This window comes from Sarcophilus harrisii, chromosome 4 (genome assembly GCF_902635505.1).
Source record: "Sarcophilus harrisii chromosome 4, mSarHar1.11, whole genome shotgun sequence".
NCBI classification, from domain to species: domain Eukaryota; kingdom Metazoa; phylum Chordata; class Mammalia; order Dasyuromorphia; family Dasyuridae; genus Sarcophilus; species Sarcophilus harrisii.
In genome coordinates, this window is record NC_045429.1 from 39067685 (window position 1) to 39091976 (window position 24292).

At 38.7% G+C, this 24292-nt stretch overlaps 1 protein-coding gene across 2 annotated transcripts in view; it reads left to right on the forward strand.

Moving 5' to 3' along the window:
• Window positions 1-8015: 8015 nt before the first annotated feature.
• COL24A1 (collagen type XXIV alpha 1 chain) overlaps window positions 8016-24292 on the forward strand; it is a 357598-nt gene continuing 341321 nt past the window's right edge. Inside the window, exons 1-2 of one of the 2 annotated variants that reach the window (XM_031969393.1) lie at window positions 8016-8167; window positions 8605-8741. In XM_031969393.1, coding sequence (XP_031825253.1) covers window positions 8680-8741 — 62 coding nt within the window. In that variant the 5' untranslated portion in view covers window positions 8016-8167; window positions 8605-8679. Of the gene's footprint in view, window positions 8168-8227; window positions 8742-24292 lie in introns of those variants that run through there. The other variant, XM_031969394.1, reaches the window with a different exon arrangement.

Below are 24292 nucleotides of genomic sequence, written 5' to 3' on the forward strand. Positions count from 1 at the left end.
TGTGAGTAGCAATAGCTGCCCCACTAGGAACCCAATTGGTCAGTTCTCATTGGGCATTGCTGCTCCTTCCTTCCTCCCTTCCTCCCTTCCTCCCTTCCTTTTCCTTTTTCTTCCTCTTCCTTCCTCCCTCTCTCTTCTCTCTTTCTGTCTATATAAGGAATCATAATCTTACCTATGGGTGCTCTGCCCCCCAAAATATAAATTTTGATTGCTGAAACCTCTCAAGATATCTTGAGATTTATGAGTTAGATTTCTCTTTTTCTCTTCCTTATTCATTTATCTTGCCATTAAAAAAAAAGAGATAATTAACTCTTTTGCTCCATGTAGAGTCACTTATGATTTCTTGAAATACAGCACTGGAAAGACTTTGATAAAACTTAATGGGATTCAAATGGAGCTACTTAATAAAGCCTTAAACCTAAGTCACTCTGGTTCTCACTGGCCAGCAATAAGTCCTAGCCCAAGACCACATTAATCTTCTTGACTCCCCCTTTCTGATTCCTCATTCCTTATTAAGTAAAAAGAAAATACCTTCGCTTCAGTGGTCCAGACCACATCAGTGCTTCACTTCATTGATGACAGGGAAGTCTCTTATTAGAGATTTGCCAGCTCTTTAATATGTATGTATATATATATATATATATATATATATATATATATAATTACATGTGTGTATGTGTGTGTGTGTGTGTGTGTGTGTAGTTATATGTATGTGTGTAAAGGGCTGAAACTCTGAATTTATGCACTGAGGTCAGACAACCAAGCACTTAAGGCTAACTACCTATTGATCAATACTCTATTAGCATATGCTTGGAAAATGGCCCTTCCCACTATTCTGTGCTGGTTCATTCTTTTGGTGTATACAGAGAATTGTGGGAAGGATTAGGGGGTGGAGTAAGACAAGCCAGAATCACTTTGTCACTTTGTCAATAGAGGAAGAAAAGGAAGGTCCTGCGTCCACCCTGTTCACTTCTATCCCTAAAGACCAAGAATAAAGACCAAGGACTTTTGCTTATCCTGATTCCAGCTAATTCTAAGGTATCCAAGGTGCTAACTCGGTCTTCACATATGTGTATAAATATTCTCCCTCCTTGCCATGGTCTTTTAAAATCCTTAGCTTTCCTTAGCACTCATCTCAAATGCTACTTTCTACAGGAAGCCTTTATTGGCTGTTAGAGCTATCATCTATGATGCATATATATTGTATATGTACCTCTATATATCTATATATCTATACACACATACACATAGGTGTGTATATATAAGTATATACATATATATGATATAAGCATCATATATACATACACAAGTATTTAGGTGTGTGCATTTGTATGTGTTTATATATACATACATATCTTTATGTATACATGTTTATATCTCTACCTATCTCTATGTGTTTTTCTTTTTTTCTTTCTTTTCTTTTCTTTGCTTTTTTCTTTCCAGCTCCCTGAGGGTAAGAACTGTTTCTTTGCTTTCTTTGTATTCCCAATACTTACTTAATAAATGTTCTTTAACTGATTAGCATCATTGCTACCTTCTCTACAACCACATCTGGTGCTATGATGTTAGGGAACAAGTATAATAGGTCTACTGTTCTTGGTGGAGAAAATAATCTGGTACAAAAAGATCTTTGCAGATCTTTTTCATTTTTCTTTTGTTTGTTGTCCTCTTTTCTTTAACTGGGTCTTTTGCCAAATTTCCTTTAAACTGAATTTTACTCTTCACTTCACTCTTTTTTATGAGGTGGTACTGATCTAATCTTCCATCCTCTTTTTCTGTAAGATGTTGCAAATGACTTTGTAATTTAAACCAGGGTTGCCTTTGGCTTCTGTCTCTTTCTACTTGGCACGTGAGCCAAGATCTGCCTGACCAAGACACTCTTTTTTAAAACTTATTTTAAAAATCTCCTTTTCAAGGCAATTGACATATTGTTTAAACTTCTGTATGAGATTATTATAATGAGTTCCTATGTCCTTTCATTTATCTCCCACTTTTTCTTATCAATAATTTATGTTAGAGTTGAGTCATTTCAGTTGCATACCATATTTTTTCCTCATTTTTATTCCTTTCTCTAGTTTTGTAATAATTTTAATCTTGATTCTAGGAATTTAGGGATTTTATTTCACATAGGAAGCTGATACAGGAATGACTCCCACAGTATTATTTGTCTCTGTTTCATGAGTTTCCATGGCTGAGGAATTCATTAACAACTAGCCAGCTCACTGATGATGAGCCTCTGGTGCTAAGAAAGCCTAGTCTACAGCAAGTAGACTTGGTGAGTCACGGATTGTAGCCTTTCCAGAATGGTAGATCTTCCCCAAAGTTTATTTCTTTCTGAAATAATCTCCAAGAGCTTCATATGCCATCTCCATGCCAGGAATAAGCATCAAAAGAGAACTTTGTGGTGACACCTCTCCTAAAATGCTTTTGTTTCCTTTCTTTTTCTTGCTGAGGCAATTGGGGTTAAGTGACTTGCCCAGGGTCACAATGCCAGGAAGTATTAAGTGCTGAGGTTAGATTTGAACTCAGGTCTTCCTGATTTCAGGGCTGGTACTCTATCCACTACACCAACTAGCTGCCCCTCCGAAATGCTTTTTAAATAAATACTTAGTTTAAACTTTTATTTATTATCGTGTTTTATTTATATTACCGTTAAGAAGCCTATAAAGCTGTGTATGATTATTCCTGAGAAATAGCCTATAATACATATGATGAATTAGGCATTTACCCAGAGTAAAAAAAATTTATAAAGGGAATCATAAAGATCAAATATCTGGACTCAAAACTTACTGATTCTCACCTGTGTGACCTTGGACTTCACCTCCCTGGGCCTTGGCTTCTTTCCATGTAACATAAGAAATTTGGAGGAGGGTCTCTGAGGATCTCTATCATTGGCTTGATCATTTTTCTCATAATACTTACCACTTGTGTAAAAAATATCGTATTATTCATTGGATAGAACATTTTTTGGATTTGATGATTATAAGTGCAGCTCTGTCCTGGATTTTTTTCATTACTGAATTGATCTTTTTACCCAGAAATCTCAAATAAGTCGATATTGATCAATGTAGTACCTTTAGGTTTTTGTTTTGTTTTTAATTTCCTATCAATTATACATACCTTTATAACATCTTTCACATTCATACTCTCTTCTCCATTCATGTAATCACCATCTTAATTTGGAACCTCATCAGAAAGTCCTAAATTCCGTTTTTGCTTACAAGGTCTTCCATTTCCAATCTAAAGTTTAATCTGTGGCCAAAATGATCTTTCTCACATGTCACTCCTCTATTTAAAATTTTCAGTTTCTCCTCACTGAATCACAGTACCTCAGGATTCCAGGGGCCATCTATTCCTTACCTGAACCTCCCCAAAACATCACTTCTACTTCTTCAAAAAATAGTCACTGAAGCTTTGCTTTAAAAGTTCCTGATAGTATGGATCTCCCCATACTGTGACAGGTAGCACATCTTATTTTTTAGGCAGTTCTAAGTATTAAGAAGTTTTTCTCTTAAATTAAATTAAGCCTGCTGCTGCAATTTACTCCTACTGTAGTTCTGCCCACTAGGAACAAGCAAAACAAATTGGATTCTTAAATCAAATTCCCCATTTCCCCAAACTTAAAATACAAATTCTTTACCCTGTTCTTTCTGTCATCAGGGTCTAGGCTATCGCTACATCTTCTCTTCTCCATAATCTCCTTCAGGATCTCCTCAACTAGCTAAACTGCTTTTCTAACCATCCCTCAATGCTGACCCTGAAAAATAGCCCTGGTTCATTTCTGTGCTTTCACACTTTCAAGCTATTCTCAGTGTGTTTGGCATCTCTTCTAGTTGAAATCTTTCCCTTTCAGGTGGCACTTCCTTTATGAAATCTGTCTGATTTCCCCAGATGAAAGTGCATTTTCCTTTTCAAATGTTCTAAGTGTACAGCAAAAGGATTATTCCTGGAATAATCGATGTTGGTAAATGGCTTACTTATCCCTGCCCACTAAAATGTAAACTACTTGAGGTCAGGGATTAGGGTGACAGTTGAGCTATTAAAAAGTAGATGGGCTCTCACAGAGAGAGTTTCCCTTTATTGGAGAGCTTCCCCCCAAAAAAGGTTAAATGGAAGTGAAGTGATTTTCCCAAGCTACTTTAAAAGCAGAACCAAGATGTGGCAGCAACCCAACTCAACTCTTCTAAGTTCTCTTCTAAGCAACTTTAAAATAATTTCTCCAATTGAATTTTGGAGCTGGAGAGCCAACAAAATGTCAGGATGAGACCTTTTCCCAGCCCAACACAAATTAGGAAGTCAATGGAGAAATGTTGGTTGCACTAGGTGGGCAGGAAGGAAGCATGGAAGAGATGTTGGGGCAATACTAGCAGAAAACATTGGAGGCAGCTGCGACAGCAGCAGCAACAGTTTAGGGAACTCAGTCCCAAAATGATAAGGTGGGCAGACACTCATCCATCAGAAAAAGACTACAGGGTCCCTTTGCTACTACAGGGTTCAGGATTTGATGCTTTTTGGCTGCTTTTGCATACTGCTCATGTTCGGTTCTGAAAATAGTTCCAGAATGCTTATGGTAGGTTACAAGGGAGCGGGGGTCCTGGTTGCAGTTCCAAAACAGAAAGAAGGACTATGCTTGCTGGACCTGGACACACTGCCAGAACCAAGAGGAGTTCTAGTGTTTGTGTCCACAGGGAATAAAGGCTCTATCTGGAAAAGAACATTGTACAGATCAGGAGAACACTAATGATACTTCTCCTTAAGATAACACTACCTTGGAAGCACCAAAACCCTGCAGAATCCCAGTATTAGCTCTGAAAATAGTAGCATGAAAAAGTCTGAAACTTAGGACAGTGATTTCTTACCCCCAGGTTAGTAGAGAACAACTTTAAGATAAAGATCAAAATAACTGTATGTACAAAAGCATTTATAGGAATTCTTTTCCTGGTAGCAATGAACTGGAAATTGAAAGGATGGCCATTAACTAGGGAAATGATTAAAGAAGTTGTGATATTTGATTATGACATAATGTTGTGCTAAAAGAAATAATTAGGGAAATGGTTTCAGAAAAAAATTTGAGAAGACCTATATGGACTGGAAGAAAGTGAATTGAGCAAAACCAGTAGATCATTGTATCCAGTAATAAATAATATTTTAATGATAAAACCAAGTGTGAAAGACTTAGCTACTATGAATAATAATCTAAAATGATTTTAAAGGACTAATAATGAAAAATGCTATCTACCTCTGGAGAGAGAGAACTGATGAATTCTGAGAGCAAATTGAAATATAATTTTCTCTCTTAAACAAAAAAAAAATATTACAAGTGCTACAAAGGTGGGGGAGGATCCTGTATTTCACCCAAACTTTGTCTCTTTCTCTGGTTTAATATAGCAGACATTACACAAAAGATGTTTAATAAATGTGTTCTAGGTTGAATTGCATCCTTTGAGTCAAATTGCTCAAGCTTCTGGTGGATCCGAGAATCAAAAAAAAAAAAAAAATCTTGTTGTTTTTCAGTTCCTCTGTGACTGATTTTTCAAGTCCTGAACTAATAATAATGTTACTAGATAAAGGTGTGGTATGGATATTTATTACTCTTAAATTAATTACTGTTTTCAAAACATAATATTCACATACAATGTTGTTTCATTCTTTCATTTATATGCCTTTCTTATGTGTTGTAAGCTTTTTAAACAATCAGATTTTGTTATTCTTCATCTTTGTATCTTTAGTATTTTGTACATAGTAGAAACTTAATTAATATGTGTATAATAGCAACTACTCTGACACCCTCATGTAGTCCAAGCCTTTTATATTTGATCCCTTCCTCATTGTTCTCAAGTATACTTAAAGGGTTTGAGGGTGTTTGCTCTCTCTGTCACTGTCTTAAATGCCCAGTGCTACTGGTCCCCAATTTTAGGGGTCCCCTACATCACAGTTCCATTTAACCACTCAACAGTAAGATTAGCTTTTTTCAAAGGAATGTTTACTTTAAAGATATATCAAGAACAAATATTCCCTCCCAACACTTAGGGAGCACAGACTTTTCCTTGCCTCATCTCAGGCTCTAGGGAGAGGGACAAAGCTCATAGCTCAATTCAACTCCTACATAGTATGGTCCCACCAAGTTCCAAAGCCCCTCTAGATTTGAGTTCCCAGAACCCGGGCTTCCCAGTTGGAGTGACAGTAACATCTGTCCAGAAATCCTAACTCCAAAGTCTCCATAGCTTGAGCTCCAGAAGTGAAAAGGACATATGAAATAGACCAAAACTTCCAACCTGATTCTAGATTCCATAGGGCCTAAGAGGAAAGACAAAGGGTAATTCCTTTTCCAAACCCAATTCGGTGTGAGTGCCTAAACATCATGTGAACAAAAGTTTTATATCCTGGACGCTGGCAAAAATTGAAAGAGACTTTCCCAGTCTGGCAATTTTAAAGATGCAGCTAGCTCTGGCTGTGCAGCCAGTGGAAAGTGTGCTTCCAAACACAGGGTACGAAACACAAGATGACTTCTCCTAGAAGCAAATCCTGTTGTTTCCCACATAGGCGCTTCCATCCAGTACCAACCTTTTCCTTTTGTAGATGAGGAAACCTAGAGAGATGAAATAACTCAGTAAAAGTCACACAGCAAGTAAACAGCAGAGCAAGAATTTGAAACCAAGTAATTAGATTCAAAACCTTTCACCAAATTGACTGACCCAAAATTCAATGTTCTTGCCACTAAAAGATTGTTGACAAGGAAAGGAATGGAAAACATAAACTGAATGAGGGCTATTTTAGAATTAAAAAGAAGTAAAAAGAAAATGGAAAGTGGGCAAAGAAATAGAATACAATGCTTCCCATCTTCCCAGCAAAGAGAAATCTCCAGTCTTGTGACCTATTGTGATCATAAGTGCATGTGCAAGGAAAAATGGAGAAATTGTTGAAAAATGTTTAATTATATTGAATTGAAATGAGGGGCCATTAGTGTTCACAAATTTAAGGAGGAACAATGAAAAAATGTGTGGTAGTCGGTGGTTGAAGAGGCATTAGGAAAATGCTGTTTGCTTTTTTTTAAGTATTTGATTTAAAAAGGATTCTGATGATTTTATTCAAACTAGTTAGGTTTTTTGTTTGTTTGTTTGTTTGTTTTGTTTTGTTTTTCTTTCTTTCCCCCAGGTTTTTAAAGCAAATTTGTCTTATAGAGATAGGGATCAGACCCATGATTTCAATGGAAATCTACTTCTTTTAACAATGCAGATTCATACTTTCTCTGACACTTAGAACATAGATTAAGTGACTTGGCGAGAATCACACAACTATTAGATGTTAGATGGGGATCTTGAATCCAGAACTTCCTGGCTTCCAGGAAAGCTCCTTATCCTCAATACCACATGGTAAGCATTTCCTAAATGTTTGTTAAAGCGAGTTGAATTCCCTTGCCTGTACGTATTCTCCCTCCTGGTGTGATTGTGTATGTATCAATGTTGTATCGCTGGTTACCCGCCCCATCATAAATGTGCTTTGAAGGCAGAATTGTTTCCCCTTTTGCCATTGAATTCCCAGCTCTTGGTCCAGAGCATTGCATGTAGTAGGTGCTTAATAAATGCTTATTACGCTGGATTGGGTGTGGATAGTCTTAGGCAAATAGCTTCTCTCGGCCTCGATTTCCTAGTTTGTTCAAAGAGAGGGAGTCCCCTAACGGCTCTAAATGCCTGATACTCAGGAGGAAGGAAGGAAAAGGAAGGAAGCAGATTGTTCCAGAGCAGCTCACTCCCCTGACAGTGCAGCCTAGCGGGGGTAAGACGGCACAGGCTTTGGCGAGAGCGGCGCAGCTCCAGCCCGCCGGGGCAGGCGCAGACAGGGCAGCCCCCCAAGCGGCGTCCGTCCGCGCCGGCTCGGGGGCTGCGCTTTGCTCTGCTGCGGGGTAGGAGAGTGGTGGGGGTGGAGAAGGTTGACGGGTGGAAGGGAAGGGGGGTGAGGGGGAGGTGTGCTCTGTGTTTGGTGATGTCATTGCCAGTCCGCAAGCGGTGAAATTTAACACCGGCCGGATTTGCTCCGCGGAGTTGGCCGCTCTCCTCCCCAAAGAGAAGCAGCCGGCCGGGGCGGCACTCGGCGCTGAAAGCCTCCTCGTCGCAGTTGCCACCAGCCCCCTTCCACCGACTTGATTGCCGTTGTGGCGTATGTGTGTGTATGTATGTGCGCTGGTTCCTTCCCCCAAGGGATCCAAGGACTTCCCCCACCCCCAATCTCCTTCCCTCCCCTCTTCCCTCCTCCTCAGCCCAGAGGCTCCTCTGGAGTCGCGGAGTCGCCTTTGAACCGCAAGTGAACTCCAGGGCTTGCTTGGTGGCATGCGGCGCTCGCTATTGATGCTGCCGGCTGCTTTCCTTCTGCCCCGGACACTGAGCTTGCCCTCTGCTCTCTTAGCCACCGGCCCTGGGGACACCCATTTCCCCGGGGCTGTCAACCAGCTTGAAGCCTTCCCTGCTCCCTATTTTGCTCCGATAGGGGTGTTTCGTTTTTCCCTTGGCGAGCTGTTATAAAATTTGTTTGGGTTTGTTTGAAGCATCCTTATTTTTTTCTTGTGATTCTTTCCCCCCTCCCCCTGCCCCCTCCTTTCATGGACAGTACCTGCATCTCCAGCACCGTGGAGTTGGCTTCTGTTTTCGGTTAGCACTTCGCTGCTTGGACAGATGCATACAAATGCATTTAGGAGCCCACAGGACAAGGCGTGGAAAGGTCTTCCCCACGGTGATCACGATCACGTAAGTAGCTACGCCCGCCCCGGGAGGCGTGGGGCAGGAGGGCAGGAGGGCAAACCAGCAGGCACCCAGCCGCGCGGCTGAGCTCTTGCTGTGCGCCTGGAGGCGGTCTGCGCTCCGGTTCCCGGTCACTTCTTGGCGTGGGAGCCGGAGGGCAGCTGTGGCGTTCACCTTGTCTTTTTAATTTGTAAAATAGCATGTTTGAAAACGAATGCCCAGCCAGAGGCTATCTCAGACATTTATGTTAAAATCATCATTTGAGCGGGAGGAAAAGGGAACTGATTCTGGTCCCCTTCAGAGAGATGCACCAGGCTCCCCTGGGCTTGCCTACTTCCCCCTTCTTGCCCTCCCCCCAAAAATCTCCCCTCTTTCTTCTTGCGCTCTCTCCCTTCTCTTATTCCTCTCCTCTTTCCTCTAAGTCCCTTCTCTCCCTTCTATTTTCCTTTCTCCTGTCTTCTCTTTCTTTTTTATACTCTTCCTCCGAAAATTTTCATCTTTTTCTGTCTCCCTTTTCACTTCTCTCTCTCTCTCTCTCTCTCTCTCTCTCTCTCTCTCTCTCTCTCTCTCTCTCTCTCTCTCTCTCTGTGTCTCCCCTCCCCCTTTCTCTCCCTTCTTCTCGTTCATCCCTATCTTCCCTCTTTCTTATCTCCCTACTCCCTCCCTACCCCTTTCTCCTCCGTGCGTCTGCCCACTGCTTTGTGCTTCTGTCTCAGTCTTCGGAATAACGGAACGGCCAGTTTGGGGGCCCGGGTTTCCAAATCCTTTGTAGAAAGGGGCTGAGGAGGAAGGGGTCGATGACCCTGAGAAAGTCTGAATCACGCTGCTTTGGAACTTAAGGTGTAATCTGGCATCTGCTTTTACAGACTGGGGCAAAGGGGACTCACCTTCCGTCACTTACAGGCAAACGGCACCAACTTGCTCAGTTCTTGCGCTTACACTGTCATTTGGGACTTGCGAGCGGGAGAAGCGGGGCGGGGTAGGGGGGAAGGGAGGAAGGAGGGCGGAGCTCAGTGCCCGGTGAAAATTGAAGGGGCCTGATGGAGCTGAATTAGTGTGCCTCCCTCGGTTTGGCTTTTTTTTTTTTTTAAATCCGTGTGTTTGCTGCCTCTCGCCCCATACTTCAGAGCCCTTGGACGCAAAGGAGAGTGGGTAGACCGGATACTTCTCAGTCTCTGAAAGGGATTTCTTCTATATTCTGAATGTTGCAAATCAGTTTGTCTCTAGCTTGGGAGTAGAGAGGGGATCCTGAATACTGTGATGGGCCGTTGCAACAAAGACATAGCCCCTGTATTAGGTTAACCGGAAGGGATCGGGGCAGACTAGTCGATGCTAGTCTAGCTGACTCTCCGGGGGTTATGAAGCTGTCAGAACCGAGGTTGAAGGTTATGAGTAAATTTAGAAATGTCTCTCTATCATCAGAGCAGCATAGATTTGTGCAAACTTGTTCTTCACTCCTGGTGTGGAATAAAATGGTAGGAGACCTAGACTGGAGTGGAGGGTGGTGGTGGGGATCTATAACCTTCCCTTTCTTAGATTTCTTATATTTTATAATATTATATTTCTTATATTTATTCTCAAAATTTGTTCCTAATTACAAAACCTTTGGGAGAGAAAGATTTTTTTTTCTCCCTCCCACAGCCTAATTCAGTAAAGTCTTTGATGGAGAAAAAGTGAAAAAAGAAAAATGGATCTGGAAATGAATGATTTATGGGGTCATGGGATTTAGGGGTGGAAGAACAACTATTTTCAGGAATTAGTTTCCTCGAAAAATGGTTGTTTAAGATATGGGCTGCCTATTAGTGTGTAGTTTGATTTGACAACTTCCAGCTAGAAGTGATCAGGACATAGTCTATATCAAAGATAGCCTTTCCAGGTATTGCCCTGTGGAGAATTTCTTGAAGACAGAGTTTTGTTGTTGTTGTTGTTGTTGTTGTTGTTGTTGTTGTTGTTTTATATAATAGCTGTTTATTTTTAAAAATACATGCAAAGATAGTTTTCAACGTTCAGCTTTGCAAAACCTTGAGATTCGGAGTTTCTAGTTATGTTTCTAGAACTCTAGCATCTATCTTGGCTTAAACCACCAGCTAGGTGGTTTAATGGATAGATTTTTAGGTCTACACCAGAGTTCAGTCATTTACTGGGCAAGCTACTTAACTTCTGTCTGCCTAAGTTTCCTCAACCATAAAATGAGCATAATAATAATTCCTAAGATTCTTGTGAGTATCAAATGAGGTAATATTTGTAAAGCTTTTTTGACACAGAGCCTGTCACATAATAAATGTTCTTTTCTGTCTCTTCCTCTATAGTACCTGCTATCTAGTAACAACTTAATACAGTTATTTTTTTTCCTTAGGTAACAGCATCTTTCCCCCCCCTTCAATAATATCTTATTTTTCCAAAGTCACATAAAGATAGATTTCAACATTGACTTTTGTAAGACTTTGTATTCCAGATTTTTCTCTGTCCCTCCCTTATCTCTCCCTCCCCCAAGATAGCAGGCAATTTAATATGGATTAAACATGTGCAATAAAGAGATATTATTGAATTGAACACTTCCATTAACTTTTCTGGGACTCAGTTTCCTCCTCTTTAAAATCAGGGGTCATACTAGATGATTTCTGATGCCCTTTCTAGGTCTAGATTGATGACTTATAATTTAAAGTTTGTATATATATATATATATATATATATATATATATATATGTGTGTGTGTGTGTGTGTGTGTGTGTGTGTGTGTGTGTGTGTGTGTGTGTGTGTGTGTCATTTGATTCTCACTAGAATCCTGCAAGATGACTATTATCCCAATTTTACAGATCACAAATAAGCATATTGACTTGAAGTAATACTCAAGTTTAGTAGCCTGTGAAATATAGAATGGGGGCAAGGCCAAATATGCATATGAATCCTGTACTCCATTTTCTTAAGACTCTGGTTAGCTTATATGTGCCTGACCCTTCTGATGATAGAATGGATGCCTTTCCAGCTCTTTGGCTATTCCATCTGTACTTGAGCATCTTATGGAAGCTGCAGAAGAGCTCAAGAAAATGGCCAAGGACCCTCCCCTTTCATGTTTGCCCTGAAATTAGGCCAGACCTAGAGGAGTTTTTCTGGGTATAAAGGGAAGTTTGTTTGACCTTTTCATTTCCCTAGTATCTTTGAATTTTGTTGTTTGGCCATTTTTTTCAGTCATGTCTAGCTCTTAATAACCTCATTTCTTGGCAAAGATACTGGACTTGGCAAAATAAAGAATTTCTTCAGTTAATTTTACAGATGAGGAAACTGAGGCAAAAAGGATTAAATGACAGTGTCACTGAGGTAGGAAATGTTTGAGGCTGGATTTGAATTCATGAAGATAAGTTTTCTGATTCCAGACTCAATACTCTTGTCTATTCCACCACCTTTGAATTATATTGCAGTTATTTAAGCAGCCTAGACTCCTCCTCCTCTTTCCCCTCTTCTTTCTTCTCATTTCCTTTTTCCTTTTCTTCTTCCCATTTCTCCTCCTCTCCTTCTCTCCTCCCCCCTGGCTTCCTCTCATCTTCTCCCCTTCTTTTCTTCCCCTTCACTACCCCTTACCTCCTTGGACACCCTGAAGCTACTTGCTGCTTAATATTGCTTTCTTAGATGTGATCAACTTCACGGATTAAAGCCATTCCTTCTGCTCCTGGTCTCTTCTTGTCTGGTATTCACTCCCCTTCCAGACTCTCAGAGAAAAGGCCTTGCATAAATTCCTGGGCAGTTTGGGGTTTGTAAATTGGGTCCAGATGATTGGGGGGAGGGACAAGGAGGAGGAGAGACAAAATGATTTGAAAGGAGAACATCAGAGTAAAATTACAATGGTTTACAAAATAGGGAGAAACTTTATTGGGAAATTCTATGGGGAGGAAGTCCAGGTTTGGGGAAGTACAGTGGTTTATTTGCATAATTTACGAAGAGACCCATTCTGCTTCAGCTGAAGGAGAGGGGGAAAAAAAAAACATAAACTCTCAAACTCATTTTCATGTTACAAGAAAGAATGAGCAATAAATAGCACTAGAGACAGCTTAAGCGATTGTTATATAATATTAATAATCCTCCCCACCCACCAGCTTTAACCTGAGAATTAAACATGGGAAGGCCAGTTTCCCTGAAGAAATGGAAGTTAGATGGAAAGTCATACCCAAAGGGCTAGAAGCTGGAAGCATCCCAGAGAAGCTTAGGAGAAACAGTTGATGCTAAAGGCAAACCACTCAATGAATCAATCCCCAGGCTCCTTCCTGAAAACTATGGAGTTTTCCTTTACCTTGGTGCTTTTGCATGATGTCCTTGGGGAGTGGAGGGGAGAACAAGCTTCCTTTCATCACAAACCTGAACCTAGGAATTCAGAAACCACTTGGAGGGCAACTGATTTTGATATCTCCCCTTTTAAAGTCATATTATATTTTTTGTGACTGCTTTTCAATTATCTCCCAAATGTGGAAGTCTGTAAAATTAGCGAAAGGGAAACAGTACAGCTAAAAAGTCTTAAGGGAACATTAGATCTTGAACTAGAAAGGATTTAGTCTAAACTCTCAAATTGCAGCCATAAAAAGCATTTAATACTGTCTCTGGCACACAGTGTGTACTATATAAATGTTAGTTATTACTGTTGTTATTATTTAACTTGTCCAAGGTCATGGGGTTACTAGGTGCCAGAGGTCCTGTGACTTAGGAGCACCTAGGTGGGACAGTGGATGGAGCGCCAAGTCCCAGACATTTCATAGCTATGCTTAACTCTGTTTGCCCCTGTTTCCCCAACTGTAAAATAACAGGAAAAAAGAATGGCAAACCACTCCAGTACCTTTGTTAAGAAAACTACTAATGGGGTTACTAAGAATTGGGCATGACTGAAAAGACTGAAAAACAACAACCTGTGCTTCTAGGATTAATGTTCTTTCCACTGTGTGTCACTGCTCTGAAGTCTTCAACTTACTAAACCAATGGGATACCATGGGGGAGAGTCTACTGGGCTCAGTCTCCTGTTAATTAAAGGGTATCAATGACAAAAGATAGAACGTTTTGTTTCGAAGACAGGATCTATTTCTTAGCTGACACCCATTTCTATTTCTTAAAATGACTTTGTGGTCTTTGTAGTCTAAATATATGTTTACAGCAAAACAGTACAAGAGGAAATATAGTTATTTATTTAAATGTAGGATTCTGGTATGGGAGAAATAGAATAAGAGGAGGTTTTATTTATAGTATGATTTAGGACTTACCTGGAGGCACAGGATTCAAAATAAATTTATATTTAGAAGTCTTTTCTTGCTCAAGCATCTAACTAAAAAAAGGGGAAGGATTACCTCATTTTCCTGATTCTGACTTCTTTTGTCAGTTGTTCAATCATTTTTTCCATCATGTCCAACTGTTCATGACCCCATTGGGGGTATTCTTGGTAAAGATACTGGACGAGGTTGTCATTTCCTTCTCCAGTTTATTTTATAGAAGAGGAACTGAGGCAAATAGAGTTAAGCGACTTGTCCACACAACAGATTTGAACTGAGGAAGATGAATCTTCCTGATCTAGGCAAAACTGTCCCTTGTATTGTCAGGATAAAGAAAAATTACAGTTATTATTTCAAGTGAAAAAAAGCAATTAAAAAAACAGAAAAAACCAGAAAGTTATCATTTAATAAAAAGAACACATACACACCTTTGTAGGCCTGTTTCCTCATCTACAAAATGGGATGATGAGCCTAGATGGCCTTTGATTTCTGATTCTTCTAGCTTTTCATCTATAAATTGATGATCCCTAGTCACTTCAATTTCCTGAACCTTAGTTACTAAGAGGGGGTTGAAATAGATGGCCTCTGAGGTCCCTTTAAGATCTTAATCTATTATCCTAAATAGGGGCTCACTTCCCTCATTTGTAAACTAAGGGATTCAGATTGAATGGCCTCTAAGGTCTTTTCCAAAATCTATCAATAGTAGATTGATTCAGATGACCTGGGTATGAGGTTTACTCCTGCCATTTCCTAGTGATGTAATCTTATGCAAACGACCTCTTTCTAAGCCTCAGTTTCCTCATGGGCTAAATTAAAAGGTTAGAGATGATGTATAAAGACCTTTGCAGCTCCTATATCTCTGGGTCTGCCACAGGTGTTGAAGAGGATTACTTGGATTGTGATCATTAAATATTTTGGCATGAAAACTCATTAGGATTAGAGCTGTTGAGCCACAAGGGACCTCAGAGGACATGTAGACTAATCTCCCCACCTTTCCATGCAAGGAAACTGAGACCAACAGAGATTTACTGTCTTGCCTAAAGTCACTTAGTGAGTAAGAATTGGGATTTGAACTTAGATCCCTTGACTTCAGAACCAGAGGTATTTCTCAGATAGCACACTCTTAGGGCATTATGAGAATTTCATTTCAGTTGCTATGAGTGATATATACATTAGGCACCCTTATGCATGGTCCCTTAAAGGTTAACTTTTTCCTTCCAGCAATCCCCCGAAAGTCTTATTATTCCCATTTTCAAAGTGAGAAATAAAAGCCAGAGAAATGAAATGATGTACCAATAGTTACATCTCTAATAAGTATCAGGAGCAAGATTTGAATCTATGTCCCCCAATTTCTAAGTCAAGAGTTCTTTCCAGCAGATCCTGTTACCTTACACGTTTGTTTTTTAGATTAGTTCATTATAATCACTTGACTCGGGTAGTGAGGTAGTGTATAGAATGGCTGGAGTCGGAAAGAATTCTTCCTGAATTCAAATCCAACTTCAGACACTTCATATCTGTGTGATCCTGAGCAAGTCATTTGAGCTTGTTTGCTTCAGTGGCCACATCCGTGAAACTGAAGAATAAAATGTCAAACCACTCTAGTATCTTTGCCAAGAAAACCCCAAATCAAATGGGGTGATGAAGAGTCAACTATGACTGAACAACAATTACTTGCTTTCACTCTATTCAATTAAAAAAAGAAAAAAAGAAAGAGAAAAAAAATACACACTTAAAAAAAGAGAAAAAATACATATTTCTAGGTCTCAGTTTCCTCATCTATAAAATAAGAGGTTTTAACTAGTTGGCTCTCAGAGGTCACTTCATCTTCCCTTTTACAGAGGAGGTTAAGTAAAACCTGGGTAAATTGCTTTAAATGAAAGTCATTTCCTTTCTTAAATGCACACAAAATGCTAAATTTCATAGTTTTCCTCAGAATAAATAAAAGCAATGAACATTGTCACCATCAATAACTTGACTTCATTTATTTATTTTTGCTGAAGCAATTGGGGTTAAGTGATTTGCCCAGGGTCACATAGCTATGAAGTATTAAGTGCCTGAGTTCAAATTTGAACTCAGGTCCTCCTGACTTCAAGGGCTAGTGCTCTATTCACTGCGCCACCTAGCTGCCCCATTGTCAATAACTTGAAGCAGAAAAAAAGAAGCACAGGGTCCCATGGGCAGCATTTTCAGGTAGAAACTCTTGGGGTTCCTTGGGTCAAACTGTTGGAAGAAGAAGTGAAAAGGTCTGGATGCTATCCAAGAAGCTGCCCCTGGAATGAAAATTGTTCAGTCAGATATGACTCAACAATCAATCACTTGATTTCACTTGATTCTATTTAAAAAAAAAGAAAGAGGAAAAAATTAATTATCACTTATAATAGAAAACCTTTCTAGGCCTTAGTTTCCTTGTCTATAAAATAAGAGTGAGAACTTAGAGGCCCTCTGTTTCTAGTCTAGGGTCCTAAATATGGTCTGGGGTCCCTGGTCCCCCACAATCCTCTTATTTTTATCAGATGCATTAGTGTGAATGTTATCAAACTTGGAATTGTTATTCCAGGACCTGGTCCTCCAGGATAGATATTGAAAGATCCAACCTTATCTTACTTCCCAATATAACAAGGCTTTTTAGGATTGCCAGGTTTGGTTTTGAAGGAAATTCCAAAGTTTAGAATATGTTAGGGACTATCACATCAATTACATGGTAGCCTGTTGCTTTGTAAACACCCACTCAAGAGGCTGAAGCAATTTGGGCTCTGTGTTGTCTCTTAGTTGCTTATGTCAAGTCTGTCAAAATCAGTGCTGTAGGCCATAGTCTTTATTTTTATTAAAATTTTCCTTACCCTCTAAGCTACTCTTTTCAGTGGGTCTGATTACTTTTAGGTTTTGTGTTAACTTTTTACCTGGTTTAAGTCACTTTGGGATTCTAGATACCAGAAACATGATAAAGAAATAAGTTGTTTTCCTTGCCTCATTGAGAAGTTAAGGGGGGAGAAAAATTCCTTCTGAGTTCTGCAGCTAGACACTTTGTTACAGGAAATTAAATACATGAACAAAAGGCTCAAGGTGATCAATCTGAGGTTACATGACATAGTTTAATGGAAATAATGTACAGTAAAGTTCAAAATTTTTCACAGATTCCATTATTGGGTCACATCATGTTTCCTGTCTCTGTGGTGATCAGTTAGTTTCTGCCTATAACTTTGTCGTTTTCCATTAACAACAAAGAATTGACAGTCATTTTATAATTGCAGAATTTTAGGACTTTAATGGGAATGGATACCTTGGAGAACATTAGGATAATAAGATTGAAAACTGCAAGGGATGCATATACACATGATGAAATAAATGCAAGGAGTACATTTGGGGTTTGGGACTCTGAATAACGAATATAATGAATTCCTGAGTGAAGAAAGTCCCTTTCAAAATGGATCACTTTCTTGTAACATATAATCTTAAAGATTTTTTCCGACATTTTAAGGGTTGTGATTTGCCCATGTTCCCAATAGCCAATATGTATTAGTGATAACTAGTCTTCCTAGTTCTAAGGGCAGTAATCCATTAAGCTATACTGTGTGTGTGTGTATGGAGGGGAGGGGCTCCAAAGGAGACATAATAGATATTTTAAGCCTCTTCTCTCCACCCTTTTCCAGGAAGATACTCATTCCTATCTGGAGGAAAAGCAAAAGATTAGAGTCAGAGGCTATCACTGCTCTCTGCAAAGGGAGAAATACGGCTCTCTTAAATATTGCTTATTGAGAAGATATGATAGAGTTTGAGCTAGCATTTTATCATTTTGTCATTTTGGTGGAAGGAAGACCTCAAACTCTGTATCTCAGGCTTCCCTACCTAATTCCAGTTCTACACATGGCAAATAGCAAAGATCATAGCAAAATAGAAATCCAAGAAGGTATACATAGGAGAATATATATATCAGTAAGACAGAGTGAAGACATTCAGCTAAACCTGGGTCCGGCAGCAAACCAAAGGGATTGGAGGCATGATGGACATAGTCAGCTCCTCTCAAAATTTCCCAGGGATTTTTCCTTCAGCTACTTAAAGTATGATTGGTCTCCTATCTTCTCTCTTGAAGCTGGAAGCCATGAAAACCTAGAGTACCTGAAACAACTCTCATTGAAGAAAACTTGAAGGTGGACGAGTTCCAGTGGGGACTCTCTTGAAGAAGGATTTTGTAGTAACTTTCTTTGGAGAGTCCCAAAAAAGGACTCCCAAGATCTGAACAACTTGTCTCTCATTAACTCCACCCAGCCTCTCACTCAGGTCAGGGCATTCATCTCTACCAATAAGTAGAGTCCCATATCAATGAACTTTGGATTAGATGGTATAAATCTATTTGCATTCTATAGTTCTATAAATTATTATGTACATATTTGTATTTGCATATACACATATGTATAAATACACATAATACATTTCTCTGAATACGTATGTGTGTGTGTGTGTGTGTGTGTGTGTGTACAAGTACTACAAGTCACTTAATCTCTGCTGAGTACTTCAGAGACTTTTCTAAGCTTCTGAGAAGGTGCTGGGCTTGCATTGGTGACCTTCAGCAAGTTATATGTTAATCAACAAACAATTATCATGTTCAGTCATTGTTAATGCTGTCTGACTATAACTCGACTTTGGTGTTTTTTGTTTTTTTTTTTTGTTTGTTTTTGATAAAGATACTAGAGTGGTATGTGCCATTTCCTTCTCCAGATCATTTTACAAATGAGGCAAAGAATTAAGGGACTTGCTCAGGGCTACATATCCTTTCAAGTGTCTGAGGCTAGATTTGAATTCAGGAAAAGGTATCTTCCTAACACCATTGCTGGGACCTGAAGCAAATATGTTGATTCCTAGTTCTGGGTTCTCTCTCCTGTATTACAGAAACATGTGAGGCAGATAAGGATTCCCTATACAGAATTCAGTATAGCATCTGTCTTGCTTAAAATTTTTCCCCCATTGGTTAAATTCGACTACTTGACATCAGCCAAAGGAAAGGAGGGAAAGAAAGTGGATGTCAGCCATCTGTCTATTCCCTCCATTAGTCATGGAGTTTGGTACAGAAGTACACTTACATAAGGTATAGCCTAACAGATTTGTCATAATCTCTTGGGATCACCTGGATAAGGCAAGAGAAAAAGATATTTGACAAGTTTAGGTTTTCTTGCCTGGAACCATGAATGAACTTGTCAGTATGTCTAGGGCAAGCTCATTTTTTTTGCTGAGGTCATTGGTGGGGGCGGTGCTGAGCCCATCAAATGCATTTTGCAGGTGTTTTTTTGCCTTCATGGTACGCAGATGGATGTTTAGTGAGTTGCCTTTTCTCATCTGTCAACTCATGCAAGTGATTAAGGTTCCAGCCTAGGCCAGAGGTACCTGGGGCAGGTGCTATTTCTCCCTCCTTCTCATATTCTGCTAAGGCAGCATGATTCAGATGAGTTATCCCCTGGTGATGGTAATGCTGGGCTTCTTGCCAGTCTAGGTGAGCTACATGTACCATTTTAATGCATGAAAATACAGAGAAGGAAGAAGACAGTTGGCTAACACTTAAGACTCAGGGCCATATTGGGATTCACCCAGTCTAGGGTAAGTACTACAAGATTCACTCAAGATTAGCCAAAGATCATCCCAAACAAATAAATCCCAAACAGATGGGTACTAAATCTTCATATCATAACTCCAGATGTTGAAAGCTACACACAGCTTTCCTTAGGATAATAGAAAAGAAAAAAAAAAGTCAAACACGTATTTATAATTTGGAATATATACTATTATATAAGAAGGAACAGCTAGATGGCACCATAGTGGATAGAGTGCAGGACCTGAAATCAGGAAGACTCATCTTCCTAACTTCAAATCTAGCAACAGACATTTTCTAGCTGTGTGATCCTGGGCAAGTCACTTAATCCTGTTTGTTTCAGTTTCCTCATCTGTAAAATGAATTGGAAAAGGAAATGGCAAATCACTCGAGTATTTTTGCCAAGAAAACCTCAAATGGGATCATGAAAAGTCAAATATGACTGAAATGAGTCAACAGCGATGATATAAGGATACGTTAGATGAATATATCATAGAATAATCCATATTACATACAAAGAAAGTGATTAAAACTATGAAATATGCCACATCTCTAGATAAAGAATAATCTAAATGAGTTTTCATATATATGGTTTTCTTTTATACTAAAAGTCTTTTTAAGACTCCATGTTATAATTTTGCTGTTCTTTTCATGAAAACAACTCAAGGTTGACCAGTATTTGAATTGTGAGATGTCTAGATGGCTCAAGTCTTGAGGTTTTGAAACTCATCATTAAGCCCAGTATCACAATTATGACTTATAATAGGGCCCTGGTCCAAATTTTTTTTTTTTTTATTTTGGCAACTGTACCTTGATTGCCTAACTAATGAATGAGTCACTCTCAAAATGAATAAGAATTGTGCTTACTCCTTGATTTGTCTAGTTTTATCCCACTAAGTCAGACATTTTAAAGAGGTCAACATTATGATAAAAAGGGAGAATATCATAGGGTCAGTAAGAATGTTGATTTTGGCATGAAGTTCAGATCCTGCCCCTGATACATTAATAGCTATGAGGCCCTGGAAAAGTCCATATTGCCTTAGGTGAATTCCTGTGACTGCTTTGCTAAGTTACATGGGTTGTGATCTGTGTGATCTTTGGAAGCTCTTTCCATCTTTTCCCCGGCCCTTCCTTAAGTTATCACCTATATCCCTTTAGATATTGCTCTAAATTTATTTTCTTATTCAGATAGATGTTGTATTCTTACTTCACCTTCTAAGTAGAATGAAAATTCCTTGGAACTCAGTTTTTATCTTTGTATCCTGAGGAGACAATTCTGTGTTTCACTCGCAGTACATGTTTAATAAAAGTTTGTCTATTTGCATTAATGCAATTTCTCAGCCTATTCACCTTTGTATTTGTCGCTTTCTCTGGAGTAACAATTTTCAAACTTTTGATCTTAAGAGCCCTTTATAACTCTTAACAATTATTGAAGACCTACAAATGTTTTGCTTATGACTTTATTTTATGTTTTATGGTATTTCTTAATTAAAACTAATAATTTCATTCTGTTTATTTGTTTACAAATAACAGTAATAAACCCATTTCATATTATATAAGTAATATATTTTTATGAAAAATAAGTATGTTTTCCTAAACAAAACATTCAATGAGAAAAATGGCATTATTTTCCATAGTTTTGTAAATTTTTTTTAATGTTTGGCATAATAGAAGGCAGTAGTTTCTCCTATTTGTTTCCGCATTCAATTGTTGCAATATGTTGTTTTGGTTGGAGTATATGAAGAAAATCTGGCTTTAGACTTATGTAGTTGGAAAAAAGAAGTTTTTCAGTAGATAAATAACATATTAATATTATTATGAAAATAAGTTTTTTACCGTATGTATCCCTGAAAGTATGTGAAATCCCCCAGGATTACAAAGATCCACAATCAAGGTGAAAAATATGCTATTGATATAAGTGAGATAGTGAGTAGGAAATGTGCCAGGAATTTTTTTCCCCAACATACCAGGGGCTCAATTAATGCTATGAATTGATCCATTGTTTTAGTAAAATGGTTGGCGATATTTGCAAACGAATCCACTTTTTGTTAGGGTGAGTTAGGTATCTCCTTATAAGAATAAAAATGCTTCAAGTTCCAGTCTATTTCAAGAGAGATCTCAGTCCCAGCTCAGATGTGAGATCATCCATTCTTATCCTCACTGGGTATTTTCCATTCTATCACTGTCACTCATTCCCTGTCTTCCTCCTCCTACTTTTTGACATAAAAACTAATCAAATCAACATTATCATACTGTTTCAATCAGTGTCCTTGGGACTTTTTAAACCAAAACAGCTTCCCTTAATCACTCCTCTTTGTGCTATTTTGGCTACTAAAATGTATCCTCCTTGAAGGCAGTTACCTCAAGTGTCACCTTACTTTGGCATTTACATTTCCAGCACTTTTCATATTGCTTGTCACATAGTAATCCCTTAATAGTAAATTTTTTAAAAATTCATTAATTGATAGAGGGACACTGAGCTTATTAATGTACAGTATTATAGATTTATTCCTGCTAATGTAGAGATATTCTCTAATTTCGTCTAAGATCGACCATCTCTCTTCTCCCCCAAAGTCCCCATTAGATTTCCATTCAATTCTGTGACAGAAGCAGCTTTTAATCAGAAGACTCCATAAATTGACATAGAAAAAATGATGGTGAAGACATTAACTAGTTAATCATAAGCAAACTGATCAATGCTAACTTAAATACAAAAACCTTAATGTCCAACCTAAAACTCACGATTCTAATATGAGTAGTTCATAAGTCTAATCTTGTACAAACAGCCTTGACTTTCCCCTAAGAATTCAACTCTATTCAACAAGGATCTATTGAGTATCTACATGTGGTAGGAATTGTGCTGGGTGCTGGGATTACAAAACAAAGGACCCAAACAGTCCCTGCCGTTGAGGAACATACATTTTATTCGGAGACAAAATGTACACAAAAAATGATTAAATATACCAAAACTAAATACAGAGTAATTGGGAAGGACTAACTATCTATTAAAACTAACATCTGAGTGTTAACACCTGAGCTGAGCTAAGGAAATAGAGAGAGAGACAGACAGAGACAGAGACAGACAGAGAGAGAGAGAAAGAGAGAGGGAAAGAGGGAGGGAGAAGAGAAACAGACACAGACAGAGAGTCAGAAAGAGACAGAGACAGAGACACACAGAGAGACAGAGAGAAAAACAAAGAGACAGAGAGAGGTGGGGGAGATGAGAAATAGGGCATTAGAAGCACAAAGGGAGAGTCCAGTACAGCTTCTGTAAACGCCTGGAGGCTGGGGATGGAATGTTTTGTATTTGTTGTTAAATCTTTTCAGTACAGTTGACTTTTCATGAGCCATTTGAGAGTTTTCTTGGAGTAGTTTTCCATTTCCTTCTCTAAATCATTTTAGAGATGAGAAACTGAGGCAATCACCTTAGTCAAAAGATATATTGCATAGTCACTAAAATTAAGATATTTATGCAACTTTGCATATCGTTTGGTTTATATCAATCACTGTTTACTCATAAAAATCACAGAATCTCTAGTTAGAAGGTATCTTGGGAGTCACCTAGCCCATGGAAGGAAGAAGTAATACTTTCTAGTAATAATCTGGCATTTTCTTGAACAATACTAATGATGGAGAATTCACTACTTATTGGTCCATTCCATTTTTGCAGTCTTCCAATTGTTCAAAAATTCCTCCCTATATTATTCTAATCTCTGCCTTTCTCCATCTTTTATTGATTGATCTTTAGTTTGGCCCTCTGAAGTTACACAGAACATCTTCCCATGATGATCTTTCAAATATTCAAAAATAACTATATCTTCTCCAAGCTAAGCATCTTCAGTTACTTCAATGGTCCTCACATGACGTGGTTTTTGTGTTTCTTCACCTTCCTGTCTGCCGCCTTTGGGGTGCATTATTAAAGTGTGTATCCACACTGAAAACATATTCCAGGTGTGCGTTGACTGAGGTGCGGTGTGGCAATAGATGATAGTGTCATCTTTTACAAGAGACCCTTCTCTTCAACCTTTCTTTAGTACCCTCCATCTACCTCAATTACTTTAGCTATAATTTGCATCTGAGAAGCAACTTTGCACGGTGGATAAAAAATGTGTCTTATACCCTAGTTCATATTCCTACCCTGACATGGATCTGTTGTATGACCTTAAACAAATCACTCAATCTCGGGTTACCAAGCAACTCTCTAAGGCAAAGATTCAAAAACTGGCCCATGGGCCAAATTGAGCCCTCCATCTGTTTTCATATGGCCCATATATATGTAAAAAATTTTGTATCTCTTGGGCCCTACGAAAATAGTCAGTGGACTGGATTTACCTCTTGGTTTGCTGACCTTCTGAGGTTATAAATAGCCCAGCAAGTAGCAGTCTTCTTAAGGAGTTTCCTTTAGTGAATCTAATAGTGACATACTAATCATTAATTCCTCTAGGGAACCACTATATTAATAGTGATACACTAATCATTAATTCCTCTGGTGAATACTAATAGTGATATACTATTCACTAGTTCCTTTAGAGAATACTAATAGTGATACACTAATTCCTCTAGGGAATACTAATAGTGACACACTAATTACCAATATCTCTAGGGGATCACTATACTAATACTGATACACTAATCACAAATTCCTTTAGGGAATACTAATAGTGACACACTAATTCCTCTAGTGAATATTAATAGTGATATACTAGTCACTAATTCCTCGAGGTAATCCT